Below are 23906 nucleotides of genomic sequence, written 5' to 3'. Positions count from 1 at the left end.
CAGCAGTTACAGAAACATGTGTACTACCTTGTACAGAGGCAGAATGAGGCTTATAAAGAAACAAATTCACACTGTAAGAACAAATAAAATATTAGTAGAAAACACATAATGTCCTGGCAGAAATATACTTCTACCTGTGTGTTTACAAACATTTCCTTTAGCCCTAAAGCACAACACAAAATGCAAAGCGTAATTCAAAATACATGTAAAACACCTGTGAAAAATCAATATGAAACATTCCCTTTATATTACCATGGAATACTGGGCTCTATTTTTATGGACATTTTTAAAGTATAAATTAAATCAAAATAAAAGTGATAAAGAATATATGATACATTAAAATCCAGTAAGACACAATATGTACAATGCATATAAAGAAAAACAAATGAAATACAACACAGGTGCATGTTTGCCCTCTGGAGATCAATGTATTGCTGGCACTAGCCAGACTCTGTCACATCTCACATAACACAGTCACACCATTGCTTTTATGATATTCATATTTGTACACAGTTAGTACAAAAACATGCAACATTAATAATTGCAATATTGACGTAACAGATGTAAGATATAATATTGAGGCAAATCAAAAATAACTACAGGCTTTTGGTCCATGAGCTACTTTGACTTGAGTGTTTTTGTTTTAAACTGGAAATCTATAAAGTTTTCTCATTCATGTTTCCAGAGACATCAGTCAGATCCATTAGATCAGGTTTGCAGTGCTTATGACTCAAAGTCTATGTCAAGTGCAACTGGTCCATTCATTGAGAATCCGATGAAGAATGTCACTTTTGTGCCAGATTCTTTATGTAACTGGCTTCTAAACATTGGATCAACCTTCACATCTGCAACACTGATAAAACCATCACAAATTTTACCAGAAACTCTGCAAAGTTTCTCACAGTCTCTCACTTGCTTCCATATTTTTTCATCATCCCATTTAGTTGAGATATTCTGCTCAGATCCTAAACAGCTGTTTATATCCCTATGGGAAATCAGGCCACCGTAACCTTTATCCTTCCCTAAGTAAAAATGGACAGCTGCTCTCTTTCCATTAGACACAGGCTTCAGGTCTTTTAAATATGACAACTTCATTTGTGAGACAAAAGTTGGTAATGCACAGTCCTCTCTTGCCATAACAATAAAACTGTGATGTAGTGCAATGGCAGGATCTCACTGAAAGATGTGGGGAGGTTGATTATTTGAAGTAGTAATTGACGAAGGTCTTGGTAGGGCATGATGTACTGAGATTCAGGGTTGATGTTGGCCAGAATTACATTGGCATAGATGAAGTTGACAGTGTCCATCAAGTATCTGGCCTTTTTCCACTTCAGAATGAAATCATACTGCTGGATGATCTCTTCAAGAGTTGATGCAGAGTCTTTTCATATAAATATTCCAGAAGACCAGTATAGGAATCACCCTTGTTCCTCTCCAGACATTGGTGTGTCTGCTCAATTTTAACCATGCGGTTCATGTCCTCATTGTTGACCAGCTCACTCCAATTTTTTTTACAAAAGAGGTCAGTATACTGTTGAAAGTACCTGGAAACCTTGGGCTTTGTCAGTTCTTTTGTTTGTCTTTCTCTGCAAAAAATGGTACTAAATTGACAAAAAAATTGTCAAGAAAATAAAAATGATTCTTCATTGTGTTCTTTAGTTGAAGAAGATAACTCTTATGCTTCTGCAATACATGGTAATATTTCTTGAGTTCAGGGTTCTTCTTTGGCAAATCTTCAAAGGTAATTTTACCCGATAGGACTTGACCAAGGCAGTTAAACAATGGTGTTTTTTGCAGTATTTGTATGACAATAGCTGCAGTTTGAAGTTCACCGAGATGGCCAGCGGTGTTGTAGGTATTGTAATCCTTTAGTCTTAGCATTCGTGTCATGGCCTCTTTGTTTGCTGTTTGTTGTGTTTCTTTGCAAGCTTCTCCTGCAGACTTAGCCAATGTAAGATACTTCTCAAGACTGTCTGGCTTGATGGGATCATCTTTGTCTTTGTGAACAGCATGCTTGAGCTCACGTACAAGAATCTGTGACACTGTATCGCATATGTATGAGTTGTCCTTTAAATGGTCTTTAGCCTTCTTTGCCCAACTCATGGCTGTTTAAAGTCTGATTTTTTTATGTAATAATACCTGGCAAGGAGCTGAAATATTACTGCATCCTTTCTATAGCACTTTGCTGCATTTTGTAGAACAATTTCTTCATCTTTGGGGTCTCCTTCATTATATCTTGGATAAGAGGTGAAAAAAGAGAGTCTTCAGCCTCAGCCAGCTGAATACTGCCTTTTCACCAACATGTTGTGAACATCCTGCACTAATTTTTGTTTTCCCAGAGCATACTCATAAAATAGGTCTGTTGTGAGCAGAAGGTTAGTGATGTCTGCCTTTGTCACTTTGAAAGACAAAGTTGAAAGTTCTTTCAAACAGTGTTGAGCTATACTTGGGTGAATCACTGTCACACCCTCAAAGTTAACTTTGGAATTGACTGTGCATCTTGTCAAAAGAGTGGAAAACTGCTCAAATCCATCTTCAACCTTTAGAGTTCAAAACATGCTTTTGTTTGCAGACCAAGAAAATCTTCACATGTAGAGACTGACAGCATGCATTTTTGCAGTAGACATGCAGGAGGACAAGAACAGCAAAAAGTTTAGCATGTTTGTCTTGGAAGTTGAAACCCTTCAGTGTATTTTTCACAATACCCTGAATATAGTCAGATGAAAAGTTGTTCTTCAGAATCATGAACCCATAAAACGTTTTAGTGTTTGTGTCAGTCATCTCAAACTCATTTAGCTTTTTCTCAAACAGTTTCTGTTCTTTTTGATAATTTGTTTCCAATGAAAACTGCATCATCAGTTTCTTCAGTTTGTTCACTGGATTCAGCTGTCATGCAGTTGACAATTATGACTTGTGAAGAGTTTGAAAAAAGGTTTTTTTTTTGATACTGCTCCTCAATTTGATTTTGGAGTTTTTTCACACTGTAAATATCTTGGAAGTCATCAATCATTAGCAAAACAGGAAGTTGTGGAGGTTGGCCTTTTGTCTCATATGTTAGTAGCTGCACTACATGTTCAGCTATAGTAGTATAATCATCTGTTACGTCCTTTAACACTGCGCAACGAAATTTATCCTTGAGTGTCCATAAAACATGCATGGTTAATGTAGTGCCACCGCAGCCTGGAAGATGGAAGATGCTGAAAAACTCACACACTCTCTTCCGACTGCATATGTCTGGAATAATTGTGCTGACAATGTAGTCAAATTTGTCTCGTTTGATGAATGGCATTGACCCAGGCTGTTCTGAGAAGTAAAAGTTCCACCAAGACACCTTCCCTCCCTTGTAAAATATCTCCTCATGCTTTTGTTTGTCCTCATTTCCTCCATCACACTGGTTCACACAAAGAACACTCAGTGTTTCTAAGGAGTCCTCAGTTTTCTTGGAGAGCACAACATTACTGCCACCACCACAAGGCAGAAAGCGGCTTGATATGCGATTCTTTGACCACAGACTGAGCACAGTGCCATTGACCTCAGCAAAACTCAGCTCATAAATGCATCTTGTTGAGATGTCAACTCCATATCTGCCCTCAATGAGTTGCTTCCAGTAGTTGTATGATGTTTTATTGTCACTGATGCATAAGATTTGGTTTCTTCCCTTGAGCTCCTGCAAAAACATATTGAAGGTCTCAAGCAAAGGGTCTTTTCCATCACTCACCTGACTTAATAGCAAGAATATGGTGAGAAATTTCTTGTGAGGCAGCACATCTTTTCTGCACAGGAAAGAAACAACATCACGCACAGAGGATCCCTTCTCAATCGACCAGTTGTCAGCATCAGAGGGGTTTTCCTCATTAATGCCTCCATTACAGAAAACCCAGCTTGTATTTTTAGTCAGCTTTAACTTGTTTGCTATGTCTTCAACTGCACCTGTGATTTTATATTGAGCTGGTGAGTGAAGATTGATTTTTCTCTCTTTAAACAGCTTATTCAAGCCATTTTCAGCAGATTCTGGATCAAAATCCAGAACAGCCACTAGATCCATGTGAAGAAGGAAACCCAGGTTTTCAAGCTGAACAGGATGGGACTTGTTAGCCACCACAATGTACCATGCAAAGTATGACCTGTCCAAAGACTGGGTTCCTCCTGTTATCATCTCACACAGTTTAGAGCCTTGCACACTGCGTTTTGACAGCAGAGAGATGCTTTTCTTCAGCATCCTTCCTCAAAAGGGACAAATGTGGCATGTCTTTGATATATTTTTCATACTCCTTTGAGGAATCAGATGTAATAAGATTCTTGCTGCTGCTGCCATCTCTTATAAAAAAAGACTTGCCATCATTCTTCTTCCCTGTAGCTTTTGGCTCAGGCATCTTGCTTTACATCCTCATTTTTGTATTTCCATTTATTATAAGTGTTAAAGTAACAGCCATCACAGACAATGAAGGATGGCTCTATGTCTACTTCAATAACACATTTTCCTGTAGATGTCATGTCAGCTTTGAGAACTTCAACAAATCGAGGGGGTTTAATACACCTCTTTGCTATTTGAACAGACTTTTCTGGTTTGAAATGCTTTTCAATTGCATGTGACCGTTGTTTGTCAAACTCATCTGTGTTCTGGACACTGATACCCAGAATTTGTCCATGTGGGTCATCTGCCACTCCAAAATGAATGGTGCCATTTGTGCGACTGTTCATACATGCTGCTGCAAATCGAATGACTTCATATGTGTATTTTTTCATTCTGTTTTCTTCTGCTGTGTTAATGAATGCTTTGAATTCATGGCATGGTTGTATGAAGTCTTTAGGACCAGTTTCAGTTTCATCTAAAATGCTGTTTTCTCTGTACCTGTGAGCAGCATTAAATCTATTGAAAGGGTAAGGCTTCAAGCTATAAGACTGGGTCACTATGTCATTCCGCTGCTGAGTATTTTGTTTCAAAAGATTTATGTTGTGAATGATCAGTTTTTTTGAATTCATTGACAGGTGTAGTTCTGTCAGATCAGACATCTCCAAGAGGAGAAGACTAGCTCCATTAATTTTCTCATTATACAAAATGTCAGCATCTTCTTCTCACATGGTCTTCGTTCCACTTTTATCTCGAGCATCCATTGTCTTTAAACAAAATAAACAATTGCATATTGTAAGAAAGGTCATGAATTACTGTATCAAAAGCTTGATGTAGATCATATTTATTCACTAGTTTCTCACCTAGTTTATCATGATTGTTTCAGAATAAACTTACTAACATTTACAAAATTATCAATTTACTCAGAGCTAGTTACTGATTGGACTGCACAGAAAGAGTCTGGGTTTGAAAAATGTAACAACCACGTGCTAAATGTAAATCCTAAATGAAATTAAATAAATTAATTAATACATATATATGTACATACATACATACATACATACAGCAAAATCATGTTTGAGCAAACCATGAAATTTGTAAGACTTATTTCCCCAAGTAAAACCCATTGTATGGAATGAATGAATGAACAAATAAATAAATCATTCATTTTGTGTTCAGAAAATAAAAGAAAGCAACATTTCTATTATTTTTAATCCGCTCCACCACTGTCACAACTCACCCTGTGGTAGTGGGGTTGGTTTTAATCACTTTGTACTTGACATTACCTTTTATAGTTTAAGGACAAGATATAGATTTCAAATCAATGTGGCTTTTTATCAAAATTTGTGTTGCTTTATTGGTTTCAAAACAATGAATTGCTTTTGATTATTTTAAGTTAATACCTGAATAGAACCACAGTGAACAAGTTAGGAAACTATAAAATATATTAATTACAACTTACAGTGTAATAGTAACAAAAAAAAAAAAACATTTGCTGCTTAATGCAGGCACTAATAACTGTTAAAAGAAATTAAGCTGATTTACCTGCATATTATATTGTAGTCAAAGGATTTTTTGTGGTGCACATTAAAAATGTTATGCCTGAAGAAACAGAACAGATTAAATATAACTGGACACAGGTAAATTAAATAAACTGAATCTTTTGTGGTGTTGGCCAGAGCAACAATATACATTTCTACAAATTAGTACTGTTTCTAATATTAGTTTGTAGTACTTAAAATAACAGTCAGGCCAACAGCAAGCACACTCAGCTAAGCTTATTTTCAAAAGCACATTGAAAGAGAAAAAATACATTGAAATAGAAAAAAAAATCACATCCATCTCTCTCTCTCTCTCTCTCTTCCTTTCTTCCCTCTCCATTTGTTGAGTTTGGAGGTGGTGATTTCTTAGCAAATTAGCCAAAAAGACAGTGGAGCTGGACTTAGGGGTGTGCGATATATATCGTCTGCGATAATATCGTAATTGTTGTTTTGATGATGTGCGTTTTGAGATTATCGAATATTTAGCAAAAACCAAACAAAACACTCCTACAGAGTACACACATACATTATGTGGTCTAGTAGATTTGGCTACTGCGCGTGCGTATTTAGAGTGTGTTCTTTCACTGCGTGATTCAGTCTGTTAAAATGCATTTACAATGATCACAAAATTGAAGCTCGTCATGAATCTGGTCGGTGACCTGCGGTCCGCTCACCACCAGATGTCGCTCTCGCTCTATCATTACACACTGACTGTTGTACTACACCCCGGACTACTACTCCCATCATCCAGCGCGCTGATTGGGTCAGCACCTGTGACCAATCAGGCGCGCTATAAAAGTCCCGGTCTTTCTCCGTGCAAGTCATGGAGTATTGTTGTGATTATCATTGTTTTCGTTGTGTTCCTAGTTCCTAGTTTCTAGTTCCTAGTTCCTAGTTCCCTTGTTCCCCGTGTTTAGTTTTCTTGCCTGGCCATCTCGTCTCTACTGTCTCGCCCCCTGCCTACTGGACTATCGCTCGTTTCATGGATTATTCCCTCGTTTCGCTCCCTTTACGGATTACGTTCGCCACGGATCGACCCACGCCTGCTTCACAGACTTCTCTTGTGCCTCTCGCCAACATACCTGTTTGCTGTTGTTTTGACCCTGCCTGTTCGACTATGTCTTTGATTCGTCCTTTTAATAAAAGCTTGCAAATGGATCCGCTCGCCTCTCGCCTCTCACTCTCCGTTACAAAACTATAGGGACAGAAAATATTTTAAAATATATCATTTCATATAGTTCGTCAATATCACACAAAGAGTGGCGTTTTTTTTCTCCAAAAATCAGCATGATTATATTTATTATTATTTTACAACCGTTCAATAAACTAGAAGTTATTTAAGAGACTTATGTTTTAGACACCATATTGCTCTATTTCAATGACAAAAATCATTCCAAACACAGCCACCACAGAACAGTTTTGCATCTCTGAGCAACATGACTGAATAAATCAACCATTTAAATGATTTGGTTCAATCACAATGACTTACTTATTAACATTGACTTGCTGACACCAAAACATTATTAACATACACACTCAGCAAAATATCATCTAATTATCGTAACTGATAAAATCCCAATATCAAGATATCTTTTTTGTCTTTATTATTATTATTTTTTTTTATTGTTTTGTCAATATCGCACACCCCTAGCAGAAATTATAATGTTGGTTGGCAGTGGCACCAGGGTCAGAAATGAAGCAAAAATGTTGCCCAAATTTATGATTAGGTGCAAAAAGTGTCCCTGCATAATTAAGCAAGAACTGTACGGCAGTCATGATTTAAGTGTAATGTGAAATTAATGAAAAGTGTTACATTTTAGAGTAGATCTGTTGCATAACTTTATATTTCCGTTTTGCAGCATTGAGCATTATAACCTCAGACCCCTTTCTGTTGAGTTTATGAATGCAGTGTCCAATCCGAGGCGTTTTGATTCATCACCCCGGAGAATGCTGGAGTTGTTAAAGTTTACACACTCACTGACTGAATTCTGAATGTGAAGTAGTGAATTTAGGTGCAGAGCCCTTGGTGGTTTTGCAGGCAGACATTACTGCCTTAAAATTTACGCGAGCAGCTGTTGGTAGCCAGTGCAAATTGATTAACAAAGATGTGATGTGTGTTCTTTTCGGCTCATTTTAAAATTAATCTTGCAGCCACATTCTGGATTAATTGTAAAGGTTTGATAGGCTGGAAGACCTGCCAAGAAAGCATTGCAATGTTTTGATACATGAGTTACAGTATATCACATCTGTTTCACATTGTGTGTTGCATCTCTTTTGTACTTATGTGTAATGTCATTTTTGTATGGCATTGTACAATTTCCTTCCCGTTAATCATGTTTGGAGATTTTTCTGTCAAACATGGTAACAGAGCTGTGGCCTTATGATGCTTTTGTGTCACTCTAAAGGCTGCGTTCTCAGATGACTCTGAATTTACAAGTTGACAAGTTCTATAAGGATGGTTTTTACAAGTCAGAATCTCATATTTAGAGTAACTCCATCATGACATGAACACAATATTAAACCATAATTTCAAGGAAGTTGGTTAGTGGAAAGAAATTTCTATTCCATGCAAACCACCATTTCCTTGATGTAAACAAATGAACCTGTTTGAATACTGCCTTAGTGTCCTTTTAACAGACATTATTTACATCTTCACTGTATTTGTTGTTTTTGTTTCTTTTTGTTCAAGTGATTTTAGATATATTATAGATGCTTTAACCATAGAACAACAGTTAACACTTTAATTTATTAAGGGCTTTCTAAATACTTTCAGCACAATAACTCTCCGCCATGAGGTAGCCAGACTTTAGACCATTTTTAGCAACACTTGAAGGGATGCCTTGTTTTATAAGTAATCACATTAGCTTTTGCTACCTACATTACAGAAACGTAAACAGGTTGTTAAAGCAGTCTATTAATGGAGCAAGGACATCAAGGTTTTTTTTTTTTTTTTTGGACAAAGGCAAATTGAGTTTGTTATTTGAATGGGCTGGGCTGAGAATTACAGCACAAAATAATTCAAATGAATAATTCTACATGCATATTCATTGCAGACATGGAAGTGCAAAAAAAAAAAAATACATTTAAAATTATTAAAATAATAAATAAATGGCAGGGTGCCCAAATCTTTTGGAAAACGTTCTTTTTCTTACATTGCTTGGGATTACATGAGCCACAGGTGCACATTACCAACATTACCCTTCAAATTTGTAGGCAATAAATAAACAAAACAAATAAATAAAGGATCAAAGGCTAACTAGTCCGACTGGATATTGGACTTTCTGACATTTTGCACTGGTAGCCACACATCCGAATTATCCCAACAACACTGTTTTAAGGTCCTGAATGATCCAATCATACAATCCTGCACACACACACATCATTATATTTAAAGCTTCTTTATAAATTTACTGTGAGACTGTGATCTTACCTCCCTCAGCTCTCTCTTCAGTGATGTGCTGACCTGAACTACACCCAAACTTACTTCATCCTCTTGGACTCCTCCTTCACCTGCGCCACCACCTGTACCTGTGTACCAGGACATAAACTCCATACTGCCCTCTAGTGTATAGTATGTGAAAATGGAAGTGTGATGAGTGGACTGACCCAATCTGTAATATCCCTTTTGTACCATTACACATGAATGTGTTGCAAAGCACAATGGCAGCATTTAAATGTGTAGATGACGCAGCCACCATAATGTATGAGCTAATGCTAGATCACAGGTCTGATAGGAGGAACTACCAGTGACCAGTGTTGGGGTAACGCACTACAAGTAACGTGAGTTACGTAATAATATTACTTTTTTCATGTAACTAGTAAAGTAACACATTACTTTTGAATTTCTAAGAAAATTTCTGAGTTACTTTTTCAAATAAGTAACACCAGTGACTTTTTTCCCCTTTTACTGATTGACAAGTCTCCTGTCAAGAAATTGGGAGTAAACATGGTGTTACTATAGACTAAATGTGAACATGGATTAATTCATATAACTCACAAAAAACAGATTCAGTAAATATGTTAAATAAAACAAATATCCTTTATGTATTTAATCTCATTTTATTAACCAGTGTCTTTGCTACTGACCTTCGATGATGCAATTTAACCATACTGATAAGCAAAAATTACTTTAGATAAACTAACGTGTGCTTCATTTTTTATAGCTGAAGAGTGATCTCCTGCATAAATGTACTTTTCTTTTAACCTGAGTATTGAAGAATTGGCTCCCATGCAGTTATTGAGAGTAAATTTGAATTGGCCATAACACATAAGAATTTGAATTGGAATGACAGGAAGTGGAATTTGCTGTTTTTTGATTATATTATTGTACTGTTTTGTTATGAACTTTGTCATAAATTATAATGCCATATGAAATTGCTGTGCAAACTTGACCTTTGCGTGCCTTTCTTGCATGTGACTGCATCCAGCTTCCATTAGAGGGCAGCACAAACACAGTAAATTAAAGGATCAATGACAGTTGTTACATTGTCAGGTTACATTCACTGGCTGAGGCATTGAATCCACTCAAACATGACAGACCTAATGTTTTACAAAACTCAGTAACAACTAAACAACTTTCAGTTTGTTCTGCCAAGTGCACTGAAATGTCAATGTACAACTTGTGCTTAAGTGTAAAAATGATTGACTGTGTAATTGTTCTTCAGAAGTTGAGTATGAAAAGAAGGATTATGATAAATACTGTAACGAATCTGTAATAATGGGGCACAGGCCTCAGGGTTGGGATGTGTCTTCAACAGACACACATCTGCCTTTTGTTTAGATTCAAGAATATATACAGACACACATCTGCCATTATGATTGGTGTCAAGACATATGCATGCACACAGACATTTGGGTAATTATTTGGTTTCATATAATCAGTAGCAAAGCCTTACTATATGATTGGTTCAGTGATGATATTTACATTACCATTTGTGCATTTTTTTGCAATAAAGAACATTTCACAGTTATATACTCCTCAAATGTTGCTCTTTTAGGAGGTTTAATGGCGATCTCATGTACCAACTTTGATAATCACAAGAAATGTTTCTTGAGCAGCAAATCAGCATATTAGAATGATTTCTGAAGGATCATGTGACACTGGAGTAATGATGCGAAAAATTCAGCTTTAATCACAGGAATAAATTACATTTTAAAATATATTTATATAGAAGACACTTATTTGGAGTTGTAAAATATTTCACTGTTTATACTTTATTTCAATCAAACAAATGCAGCCTTGGTGAGCAGAAGAGACTTCTTTCGAAAACACTCCAGAACCTACAGTTTCAAAGCAGTGTATGAAAACCACTTGAGTGATGCAAATAGACAGAAGTGATAATTACTCAGATCACAGCTCACACTGCAGACAGGTGTCAAACTGACCCGACGACCCCACAAAACACGCCGCCCCCTGAACAATAAGACTAAAACCTCTGATCTGTCCCTGAACACCCAAACACCTGCCGCTCTGTCTGTGCAGTGCTCTCCAGAAATGAGCTCAATCTGAAACCTCTGTTTAAAAATCTATCTGTTTAGCTATCATTTTCTAAAACCAGCTAAACACACGGTGTAGCTTAGTCTCTCCTTCTGTGATTATGTCAATGTGAAAGTGTGTAAAGGGTCTCTATGACTCTGCTTGGATTGTCACACAATTATACACGCACATACATATCATAAATGCATCATAAATAGATCATTAATACTGAAAAAACAGCTTCATCGTGTTCATTCAGCACATAATGTATGAACTTGAACATTTCTCAACAAATGAGCTCTTACTGGAAGACCACTATTGACCAATTCAAGAAAGTTTTTATTTCTCCTGTGGGGATTTAAAGGAATAACAATATTTGTACTATAAAAATCATTACAGAAAAAAGCTGTTAAACTGCAGAAACATCAGCATCTGAGCAATAAAACTTAGTCTTAGATGTTCATCTAAGGTGTGACAGACAGAATTGCAGTCATGTTGGTGCAAGGTGGAGCCGTATGTTTGCTCTCAACGTGCTTGTTCAAGATTTACCTGGAGTTCTCCATTGTGTTTCATGTCAACTTAACCTCAGACGTTTCTCCTACAAGAACCAATTAAAATTAGTCAGTAGTTGCCATCCACTGAGAGTTCAGGCATAAAAACAAAGCCTTCTGAGAGAAAACCAATGACCTTCATGTCATCCTAAACCTGTAGGACTTTCTTCTGTGGAACATGAAAAATGTTTTAAAGAAAACCTTTTATTGAAAACTTCATAAAGCTTCAAAAACATCATAATTGGAAATAGATCAGAAGAAAGTATATCTTGAAATGAAGTAAAAAAAAAAAAAAATAAAAAAAAAATGGTGAACTGTACCCTAAAGATATTTAAGGAGATGGGTAATTTTTTCTCAGTGTCTCATTAAAGGACATATCGATGTTTTACTATAAAACAAGACAAAACCCAAAACTTCTGATGCAGACTTTGATATTTGAGTTGAGATCTCTTCTGAAACTTTAGAGGAGATTAAAACAAGCGTCTGTTTGTTTTTCATTTAATCTCCTCCCTGTCCAGGAGAAACAAATGAGATATTATAGAGATCTTGTCTGTTGTCTTTTCTGTGGGTGGGCAGCAGACAGATGCAAGAGTGTGAGGAAAAAAACAAGTAAACTGAAGGGGAAAGGTGTGATTGTGAGGTAAGAGGAGAACATGGGTGTGTGAGCGAGTGAGTGAGAGAGAGCGAGAGAGATAAAGAGCAGCGGGTGGGAGGATCTTCTTCATTCAGCAGTAACTCTTCATCAGACTCTTGAGGAGACAGAATAAAGAAGCCGGCAGGAGCACACACACACAGCTCAAGTGTATCTCAGCGAGTGTCTGGATGGAGGGAGACGGAGGTGTGAATCTCACACAGAGTCCTGAGACTCTCACCGAGGACGATGTGTGTGTGATCCAGGACACGTGGAGACCTGTCTATGAGAACCGAGAGAATGCCGGAGTCGCCGTGCTCATCAGGTACACCTGTCCATTTTAATTACACACATGTCAATCATTCACAAAAACTACCATGTTATCACTGTGATTGTTTGCACAAGCTCCAAAATTTTCTACTTAGGTTATACCAAGTTTTTTTGGGCATAGTACCATAGTAATACCATGGTATTTTGGACATTTATAATTGGTAATTCCTAGTGTTTGGAAGTGCACAGTGTATTTTGACTTTTCTTGAACAGGTATCATGGTAAAACTTACTTACTTGGAGGTACCATGGTTTTCTGAACATGTACCATGATAATACTATTGTTTTTGAAGATTTATAATGGTTACGCCATAGTTTTATTCATTTTTAATGCAGTGGTTTTGGACACATATATTCACAAAATGTCAGATACCAGAACCTTATAATTCTAAGGTGACGATTTGCAATTTGTAATATTATGGTTGTTTGAAAATTAACCATGATTATATCATAGTTTTTATACACAATGATGGTACAATTATTTCTGAACATGTACCATGTTAATACTTTGTTTTTTTTATATTTACCATTGACATTCATAATTCATAATTTTTGTGCCATGGTAGTACCATTTTGTTAACATGTGCCATGATAATACTATGCTTGTTTGAACATTTACCATAGTTATGCCCTAGTTTTTCACATGCACCATTGAAGTACCATATTAACACAGTGTTTTTGTTTTTACCATGGTAATTCCACTGGCCTTTTGACATTTATAATTGGTAATTCTTTATTTTTTGGAAATGTACTGATATTACTATTTTTTAAAACTTGTCCCATGGTAATACTGTGCTTTTTCAGCATTTACCATTATAATACCAATGTTTTGACACTTATATTTGGTAATTTTTAGAAATATACCATGGTAGTACCATTTTGTTAACTTGTACCATGGTAATACTATGGTTGTTTGCCATTTTTAACTGGTAATTCATTGAAAGTTTTTTAATACAGTGTTTTTGGACATTTACCATGGTAATTCCACTGGATTTTTGCCATTTTTTAAAATTCTTGTGGAAATGTGGTAATACTGTGTTTTGTACCATGGTAATACTGTGTTTGTGAACATTTACCATAATAATACCGTAGTGTTTTGACACTTCTATTTGGTCATTTTTGGAAATGTGTCATGGTTGTACCATTTTGTGATTTGTTCCATGGTAATACTATGGCTGTTTGAACATTTACCATAATTATGCCATAGTTTTTGACAATCACCATGGGAGTACTATGTTATTTTAGTAGGTAAAATGGTAATACAGTGTTTTTGGTCATTTACCATGATTAGTAACTTGTACTGTGGTAATACTATTTTTGATTGGATATTTACCATGGCTACACCATAATTTTTGACATGTACCATGGAAATACAGTGAGTTTTAACATATACCATAGTAACAGTGTTTTGGGACATGCATCAAGATATATTCATATTACATAGAGTCTCTCTCTCTGTCTCTCAGTATATATATATATATATATATATATATATAGTCTTTAGTTTATCAAGTTGTTTTCTTTGGTGTTGTTCAGGGCTTGTCATCTGAAGGTTGCTGGTTCAATCCCTTCTAAAAGTGAGTTGTAACCCGTCATCATGGTGTATGTGATAAAAAATACACTATGTCATGTAAATCCAGGAGGAACGACGCTCTATGGTGACATCACATGAAAGATGTGAAAACTAATCCCACTGGCGCTGCTTATGTGGCCATAAATAAATCCAATTTTATGGAAAGAGAAGCAGTTAAATTGGGTGCAGGAGGATTGTGGGTAGAGTTGAGGTGTGGCTGTTGGGATTTGGTGAACATACTGGCCTTAAACACATGTTGGGATCTCCAGCTGCTCTTTATGGTTTCTGAGTTGACAGCTTTAGTGCAGACACTTGTCACACTTCCTTCATGCTTGTGATCTTATGTGCTGCAAGACTTCATCACATGTGCGCACACAGAGGTTTACTTAGCTGTTTAACTGGAAGCCTTGCATAGACTTACTTGTTTTTAAATGCAATCAACAAGAATTCAGCTCAGATATCTGAAACTAAAACTCTTGAGTCACTGTAGTTTCTGATTTGTTTTGACTGATTCGATTTACTTCACTGTCAACTGTATTTCTCTTCTAGATATACTGTCACAACCATACAGATTATAAAGAGTTCAGCTAAAAAAATAAATCAAGGACTTAAAGTGCATTCAATTAAACAGAATCAATATATTATAAAACCTATTAACCACAGTTTGCATGACATCATTAGATCTACTAGTGCAAAAAATTGATTTTTAAATTTATGATTACATAATATTTTTTGCTCGTAATGTTTGTATTTTATCACAGCAGTCATTCAGTATTGCTAGAGGATGTCCTGCTGTTCCTCTGATGTTCTGGAATCTGGTGAATTTGAGCAAATCATTGACACATTGTGAAGGTTTTCCACATGGAAGCCTCACGTGAGCTCATATTTCTTCATTCCTGACTTGCGCACAGTGTTTGAGGATTGTAATGGATGTTAGTAGTAATTTCTCTCTAAAGATAACAGCTCACATCTCCTCTGAAGATCACACCTGAAGGGCTGCAATAAAGATTCATAATTAAACTCTTTCAGCTTGTGAAATTAGATTTATTTCTCAGAGGGAATGTGCTTTTAAGTGGACGTTCACAGGAGGAGACTTTATATCTCCCTGTGATGCTTTAATTTAGCAGGTCAGTGGATTAAATCAGATCTAATCATCCATTTTTCTGTAAGATTTATTCAAATCACCCTGCAAGACACCCTTTCATATCTGTGACTAAAAAGCACCAGGCTGCAGCCAAGAGGTAGTTGCAAACAGCAATGCAAGAGGAGCAACAAGCAACAGTTTATGAAAGTGAGAGACAAAGGAGAGCGAGTAAAAAAGCCAAAAAAGAAATAACCAAACTATTAAAATGTCCAGATGCTCCCTACATCTCATCCATTTTTAGCACAGTTTTCTCATTCTGTGCAAATCAGAATGCAAGCCACTGTGAACTGTCCTCCATGTTGTCAAAAATCAACTCTCTAATGCTGCTGTGTGCTGAGTGAATTTTGAGATCATAACAACAATCTTGAATGATTGGCAAACAACTTTGAAATTTAGACAGAAAACAAGAAACTGTGAGTCTTCAAGAAAATAACACTGTCATAATTTAAAGCTCATTCACACCAAGAATGATAACTACAGTGATAACTATATTAGTTATCACCCACACTAAAAGTATCACCGTACCATCAAAGCGAAAACTATGATGATAACTATAGTAAAAATTACAATGATACATGTAATAACATCTACACAAATGGCCAGTAACAATACTGATAACTGTACTGATATTAATGTCCACCAATGAACTACACTGATAAATAAGCTGATGGCTATACCAGTAACTATATTAGCGTCCACACCAACAGACAGTAACTATACTGGTAACTATACCAATATCAGTGTCTGTGTCAGCGGACGATAACTATACTGATAACTATATTAGAGAATCACATGGAAGCGTAGGGTGGAGCTTTAACTGTATAAGTGTCCACATTAACAGACTATAATTATACTGTTTTTTTTTGTTTGTTTGTTTTTTTGGCCTTTTTCATGCTTTTTAACAGACAGGACAGTAGAGAATGACAGGAAAGCATGGGGTGGAGAGTTGGAAACAGGACTGGCAAAGGACCATGAGTCGGGACTCGAACTTGGGTCACCAAAGGTGCAGTTGCACTATATGTCTTTGCTGATAACCGCTAGGTGTTCATATCAATGGACTTTAACTATATCGATAACTATAATAGTGTCAGTGAACGTTAACTATACCATTAACTTTACTAATAACTATATCAGTGTCCACATCAACGGACAATAATTATAACAATAACTATGTTAGTGTCCACGTCAACGGACTACAGCTATTCAGATAACTATATTAATGTCAGCATCAATGGACAATAACTTTACCAAAAACTATACTAATAACTATATTAGTGTCCACATCAACAGACGATAACTATACTGGTAAATATACTGATGGCTATACCAGTAACTATATTATTGTCCTCATCAACAGACTATAACTATATTGAGAACTATATTAGTTTCCATATCAATGGGCTATAACTATACCAATAATTATATTAGTTTCCACACCAATGGACAATAACTTTACCGATGGCTATACCAGAAATTATATTAGTGTCCACACCAACGGACCATAACTATACCAATAACTATATTAGTAACCAAATCAATGGGCTATAACTATACCAATAACTATATAAGTGTCCACACCAATGGACAGTAACTTTACCAATAACTATACCAATAACTATATTAGTGTCCACATCAACAGACTATAACTATACTGGTAAATATTCTGATGGCTATACCAGTTCCTATATCTGAACTATATGAACTATATTATGAACTATATGAACTATATTATGAACTATAACCATATTGATAATTATATTAGTGTCCACACCAATGGACGATAACTTTATGGATAACTATACCAATAACTATATTAGTGTCCACATCAATGAACTATAACCATATCGATAACTATCTTAGTGTCCACATCAACGGTCTATAACCATATCGATAATTATATTAGTGTCCACACCAATGGACAATAACTATATTGATAACTTTCTGATAATTATATTATAAACAGTGTTGTTACTGTTTACTAAACTATTACAAATATTTTTTGGTAACTCAAATAACACTGAAATAAAATACAAACATTAGATGCCCTGACTACTTTAAACTAAAGTTGAAGTATTAAAATGACTAAAACTGAAATAAAGCGAAGTAGAGATATAAAAAAGACAAAAATAACATAACACTGGTTACAAACTCATTTGTTGATATTTTTTCTGTGGACTCAAACAGAGAAATTTTGACAAATCAAAATATATAAAGCCATATGATTTGATTTACATTTTGACAGGCTAAGTAAAATCCAAGTATAATGACCGTCTCTTTAAAAAGTTGGGTAACAAATGACTGTCTTATCATATGCATTTGGACTCAGCGTGTTTTCTTAACTGCTCATCCATGCACTCTGTTTATTATCCCCATTATTGTTTTAACATTTCCAGGGGATTTTAACTGCCTTTGTTCGTCCTCCAGCTCCTGACACATGATTCTGGAGTCAGAGGTTAAGAGCACATGTACTTCAACATGAGTTATGGCGCACATTAAGATGACAGAGAAGACACAGTCTCTCTTTATCTCCCATTTGATTTGGACATGTGAGGACACGTCACTTCTGTGGGCATTTACTAGAGTCTGTCTCTGTTTAATGGGACGGATCTTCCTGTTGCGGTTTGATTCAAGGTTCAGTTCTGTGGGCCATAAGAGATGAAACAGTTGATGGGTCTGTTGGGATCAACATCACAGCCACTCTGGCGCTGGATGCATGAGGCACGACTGTAAAAACACAAAGGATAATTTAATCAAATAGATTTAATAATCTTAATAAAATGGTATTTTTGTTTTTATTATTTCATGCAAATGAAATGAAATTTGAAAGCAACAAAATCAAAACCAACTCTATTTAATTTTTAGATTCATCTTTAAAATGCCTGTCTTCAAATTCTTTCAAAGAAATATAATAATAATAATAATAATAATAATAATGTATAATTTTTGTAATAATAGTAATAATAATAATAATTTATCATTTTAGTAATATGAAAATAAATTTGATGTGGAAACAGTTTTAACAGACATTGCTAGTAAATTTCACAAATATTTACAAAGAAATGGTGAATAACACATTGGATTTAACATGAAAATTTAAAGTAGAAATCCTGAAATAGTATATTCTTATGACCTCAATAACCTTTGCTTAATTTAAAACTTTATAAATCATGTTTATAATGTATTTGGTTTCTTTAAAGGTTTATTCAACCTGCAATTAAAATTAATTAAATAATTTAAGCACCCTTTCCCATGAGATTAGTTCTTACAGGGATGGTTACAGAAAAATAATTTTTAATAGAGTAAACCAGTCCACTCTTGTTCTGCTGTATCATGTAGTCTAACAGCCACTAACCAGGATTAACATGTCTGTTCTCTTCCCATCAAACCTTTATCCAACCTTTCATCCAGCAGCATGATTGAACCCAAAAACCTTTGAGGACGACCTGACATAAGATATCTAAACGTCAACCACTTATATTAGTAACAGGGATTTCAAATGTGTGAAATATGCCACAAGCATCAGATAATGCATGGTATGAAACATTAAAATGCTTTAAAGGAAATTGAAGGGATGCACAGACAAGATGACACAGCAAAATGTGTGTATAAAAGGAGGAGATGTGCCAAAACACACCATCATAACAAAAGACGCACAATTAAAATGTTATGCTGAAACTCACTCCCTGTGGGCATTGCAGGATTTATGACCCTTTTTTAACCCTGTGCCTTTCAAATGGACATAATCTGAACTGTTACATTAGAGCAAACACATACCTTTTCAGGGCAGAGGTCATTTGCAGTAACACTGAGAATATCACTGATTTGACTGAATTATGAATTTAGTTCATACTTAGGGCTGTCCAATGCAGCAGAACTCTCTTATCTATGCAACAGTTCATCTTTAACACAGTGCATGCTAAAACAGTGCTTGTGCTGGATAAGAGTAATAAGAGAGAAACTACAATCACAACACAAACACGTGAGCATGTGTCAAGGATGATGGCTTTTAACTGCTACTAGGTCATTTTTATAACAACGTTGAGTTTAAAAGACAATCCCTGTTTTATTGTAGTAGTCGCTGTGAGTGAAGGGGAGAATTTCAGAAATGCTGGTTAAATATTAGATTAGTATTATCTCAGGAACGCTTATCTGTCCAGCTGGGCTGAGATACACTTTCTCACACATGCAAACACACACGAAACAGCTCACTTTCACATGTTTATCTTTAGGATCCTTGTGAAATGCCTGCACGCACGGCTCTCCTATACTGCACTTCCTATTTAAATGGGAAGTTTTGCAGCCTTAATCTGCAACCTAATCATCCACTTATTACTGCAATAAATAATCATAAATGAATTAAGATTTGTACCTTTACTCTGACCATGTGGTTACGACAATGTTCTGTTCCAGTCCAAGTGTGTTGCTCACTCGTGCATGTCTGTAAAATCAATTTAACATCACAAAAACAATCACATGTCAGTGCAACAATCATAATGTTATGTTCTGCTGGGTTCTCTAAATAGGATAAAATCATTTTTTTATACTTAGGTCATTCCAAACCTATATGAGTTTCTTTCTTCAGTGGAACATAAAGGTGATATTTTGACGAATATTGGGAACCAAGTAATATTGGAGCCCATGTCTCAAAATAACGTGTTTCACAGAAGAAAGAAAGTCATATGGGTTTAAAGAAGTAGCACACAAAAATTAAAATGTGAAAATTTGCCGAGAAATGTAGCATTGCATCATTTGCTCACAAATGGATCCTCTGCAGTGAATGGGTGCCGTCAGAATGGGAGTCCAAACAGATGATAAAAACATCACAATAATCCACAAGTAATCCACACCACTCCAGTCCATCAATTAATGTATTGAGAAGCCAAAAGCTGTGTGTTTGTACAAAACAAATCCATCATTAGGATGTTTTTAACATCAAACCATTGCTTCTAAACAAGTCCATAATTCATAATAAAACTTCCTACAGTAAAAAAAAAAAAAATGTCTGGTTTGAATAAGAAGATAAATATATACAGATCAAGCACTGTTTACAAGCAAAAACAGTCTAAACAGTTCAAATTTGTTGATTTTGATGTGAGAGGCCTGAGAGTAAGAACATTTTCAGCAAATTACATTTTTGGTTGAACTACTAGAAGTTTACTTCCAGAACAAAAATGTACATATGATTTATTCACCCCCTTATCATCCAAGAGGTTCATATCTTTCTTTCTTCAGTCGATAAGAAATGTTGTTTCTTGAGGAAAACATTTAAGGAATGTTCTCCATATAGTGGATTTCAATTGTGCCCTAAGTTTGAACTTCCAAAATGCAGTTTAAATGCAAACTGACAATTTATATACTTTTTAAGATCAAATGCTCATCTTGTCTCATCTCTGCGATGCGCATGCATAGCCTGTGTAATCTGGGTCAATACAGTTAGGGAATGTCGAAAAACTCCCTTCTCGTTTTCTTTTTCAAGGTCAAAATCGCACTACATCCTCTGCATGTTCACTTTGTAAACACTGGGTCGGTACTTCTGCAGCGATGTAGGATGATTTTGAAGTTGGGGAAGAAAACGAGATTTTTCAACATACCCTAACCGTGTTGACTGGATTGAACTGGGAAAACAAGAGTTCACGCAGACAAGACGAGCGTTTGAGGTTAAAAAGTAAAATAAATTGTCCATTTGTTTCGAAAATGACCAATAGTTTTGCTAGATAAGATCCTTCTTCCACGGCTGGGATCATTTAGAGCCCTTTGAAGCTGCATTTAAACTACATTTTGGAAGATCAAACTTGGGGGTACCACTGAAGTCCATTATATGGAGATAATTCCTGATTTTTTCCCTTTAGAAACATAAGTTCTTTAAATGAACTCTTGGATTAAATCTTAAATTATCTGTAAATTTTTGTTTGGAAATGAACTTTTTTAAATCTTTGTTTTGATCTTTGTTTTGATCATAACTAAATGTGTGTTCCTCCAGGTTTTTCTCAAACTTCCCAACGGCAAAGCAGTACTTCAATCAGTTACGTGACATGGAGGACCCCGAGGAGATGAAGCAAAGCACGTATCTGAAGAAACACGGCCTGCGGGTCATGAACGCCATCAACACGATGGTGGAAACTCTGCGTGATGGAGACAAACTCGACACCATCTTCCAGCAGATGGGCAAATCACACGCGCTCAGACACAAAGTGGATCCGGTTTACTTCAAAGTGAGTGTGTGGCACAGACATCATCATACAAAGTTATAAAGGACGTTTTTTTTGTGTTTGTTTTAAAGAAATATCTGCTCACTAAGGCTGCATTTATTTGATTAACAATAGAGTAAAAACAGTAAAATTGTGAAATATTATTGCAATTTAAAATAACTGTTTTCTATGAATATATACTGTAAAATGTAATTTATTTCTGTGATCAAAGCTGAACTTTCAGCCTCATTACTCTTCGGATTATTATCAATGTTGAAAAATGTTAAACATTTTATTTTTCAGCATTTATGTGAAGCAGAAATCTTTTCTAAAATTACAAATGTCTTTACTGTCACTTTTGATCAATTGAATGCGTCCTTGCTGAATAAAAATATTAATGTCTTACTGCAGATTCTGGCTGGAGTGATACTGGAGGTGCTGGTGGAAGCCTTCCCACAGTGCTTCAGTCCAGCATCGGTGCAGAGCGTGTGGTCTAAACTCCTAGGTGTCCTGTACTGGCAGATGAACAAAGTCTACTCTGAAGTCGGCTGGGAATTCAACCAAAACGCTGCAAAGTGAAGGAGAGAATATGTAGAGTTCAGATGCAAAACTCCCTAAAAGCTATCTCAGTCAAAAATGAGATAATGATACTGAGTGAATGCTCCTGACACATATTCACGCATCAAATACTTTTACTTCAAACTTGCTAAAATCCCAGCCTCAGCCCAATCAGAAGTACCAGTACTTACATACAAACCTATACATGGGAGCCTGATAAAAAAAAAAAAAAAAAAAAAAAAAAAAAAGAAAGATGGCTTTTGCATCTGAACTCTTCATATATGCATAACTATACAAATTAAACCAAAGATTATTACAGCAATGTCACATATATTTGATTCATTGCTATTAGTGAAAGAAAAAACGTGGAAAAAAAAGGCGTCAGAGAAAATGAGCTCATGCCAGACAATGTTTTATAAATGCTGATGGATCCTGCATGACATTTTATCTGGACTTTATCGATGTCAGATCCCTAGCAACTGTTATTCAGCTCAGATGATAAACACACATATAAATCAGTGAAGAAATCTCAAGCTCTCTGCAGCTTGTCTCCCATTAAATATTTACACATACTCCAGATAAACCATTGGTCTGTACACAAACACGACCTCCTTCAGATACAAAAATGTGCATTTCTGATGAAACATTTGGGTCTCTGCTGGAGCTTTAGATAAATATCCAGTTCATCTGAAGCGGATGTTTTTGAAAGAGCGAGTGCTTTTGTATCAGTCGCTTCCATTTGTGTGTTGTGAGCATAAAACTAATCAAAATGAGTAGAAAGGACTGTTCTGTCTTACTAAAGCAACTAAACTTATTTCTTTTTCTACTTATTCAAATGTTTTGTACATTTAAAATAATCACCCATTCAGAAATAAACCCTGAAACATTAAAGAAATAAACTCTGAGTCTTGCACTTTTTTCTAATCATAATACTGTATATATATATTCTTTTTTTTTTGTTTGTTTGGCTGCATTTATTCAATCATAAATACAGTAAAATCTGTGAAATATTATTGTAATTTAATTTATTTATTGTAAAATAACTGTTTCTATATTAATGTAATTTAAAATAACCATTTATTCCTGTGAATTTCATGTTGAAATGCCATTTATTCCTGTGATTTTCAAGAAACATTTACCATTATATAAATGTTGAAAAGAGTTGTGAAAACAGTATAAAAATTGGTTATGCTTTCAGATTTTTTGTTAAAACATTTTTTTTGCCTGACAGTTACAATGTTATGAAACACTGTTTACTGCAAGCTTGATATAATTAAATCTCTATTAAATGAGTCATTTTATCATCGTGTTCATGTGCAGTCTATGTCCGTGTGGGATAATCTACAGCGAACCAGAGATATTCAGCCTCTGACCTAATCAAACTTTACAAAGGAACTGAGAAAACGTCATTATCTAGGGCTGTGTGATAAGATCAGAGTTAGAAAGACAGATAAAACAAGAATGGAGTAAATAAATGGAACTCAGCAGGACAAATGTCATCTAAAGCCCCGTGTGTGTGTGTGTTTACACAGATGTAGAAACGGCCTGCAGCATCAGACAGACA

The 23906-nt window shown here is 35.5% G+C and overlaps 1 protein-coding gene and 1 pseudogene across 1 annotated transcript; one reads left to right on the top strand and one right to left on the bottom strand.

Annotated features, from left to right (window-relative positions):
• Positions 1-491: 491 nt before the first annotated feature.
• On the bottom strand, positions 492-9445 carry LOC127162737 (sterile alpha motif domain-containing protein 9-like; annotated as a pseudogene).
• A 3186-nt stretch (positions 9446-12631) lies between these two features.
• Positions 12632-23256, top strand: cygb1 (cytoglobin 1). Its single transcript, XM_051106656.1, has 3 exons — positions 12632-12875; positions 21577-21808; positions 22196-23256. Exons 1-3 carry the CDS (start codon positions 12742-12744, stop codon positions 22361-22363), a joined length of 534 nt encoding a protein of 177 aa, XP_050962613.1. The 5' UTR covers positions 12632-12741; the 3' UTR covers positions 22364-23256.
• The last annotated feature ends 650 nt before the right edge of the window (positions 23257-23906 follow it).

Source organism: Labeo rohita, chromosome 3 (assembly GCF_022985175.1).
Source record: "Labeo rohita strain BAU-BD-2019 chromosome 3, IGBB_LRoh.1.0, whole genome shotgun sequence".
NCBI lineage: Eukaryota > Metazoa > Chordata > Actinopteri > Cypriniformes > Cyprinidae > Labeo > Labeo rohita.
This window is presented reverse-complemented; position numbering and strand designations above follow the sequence as displayed.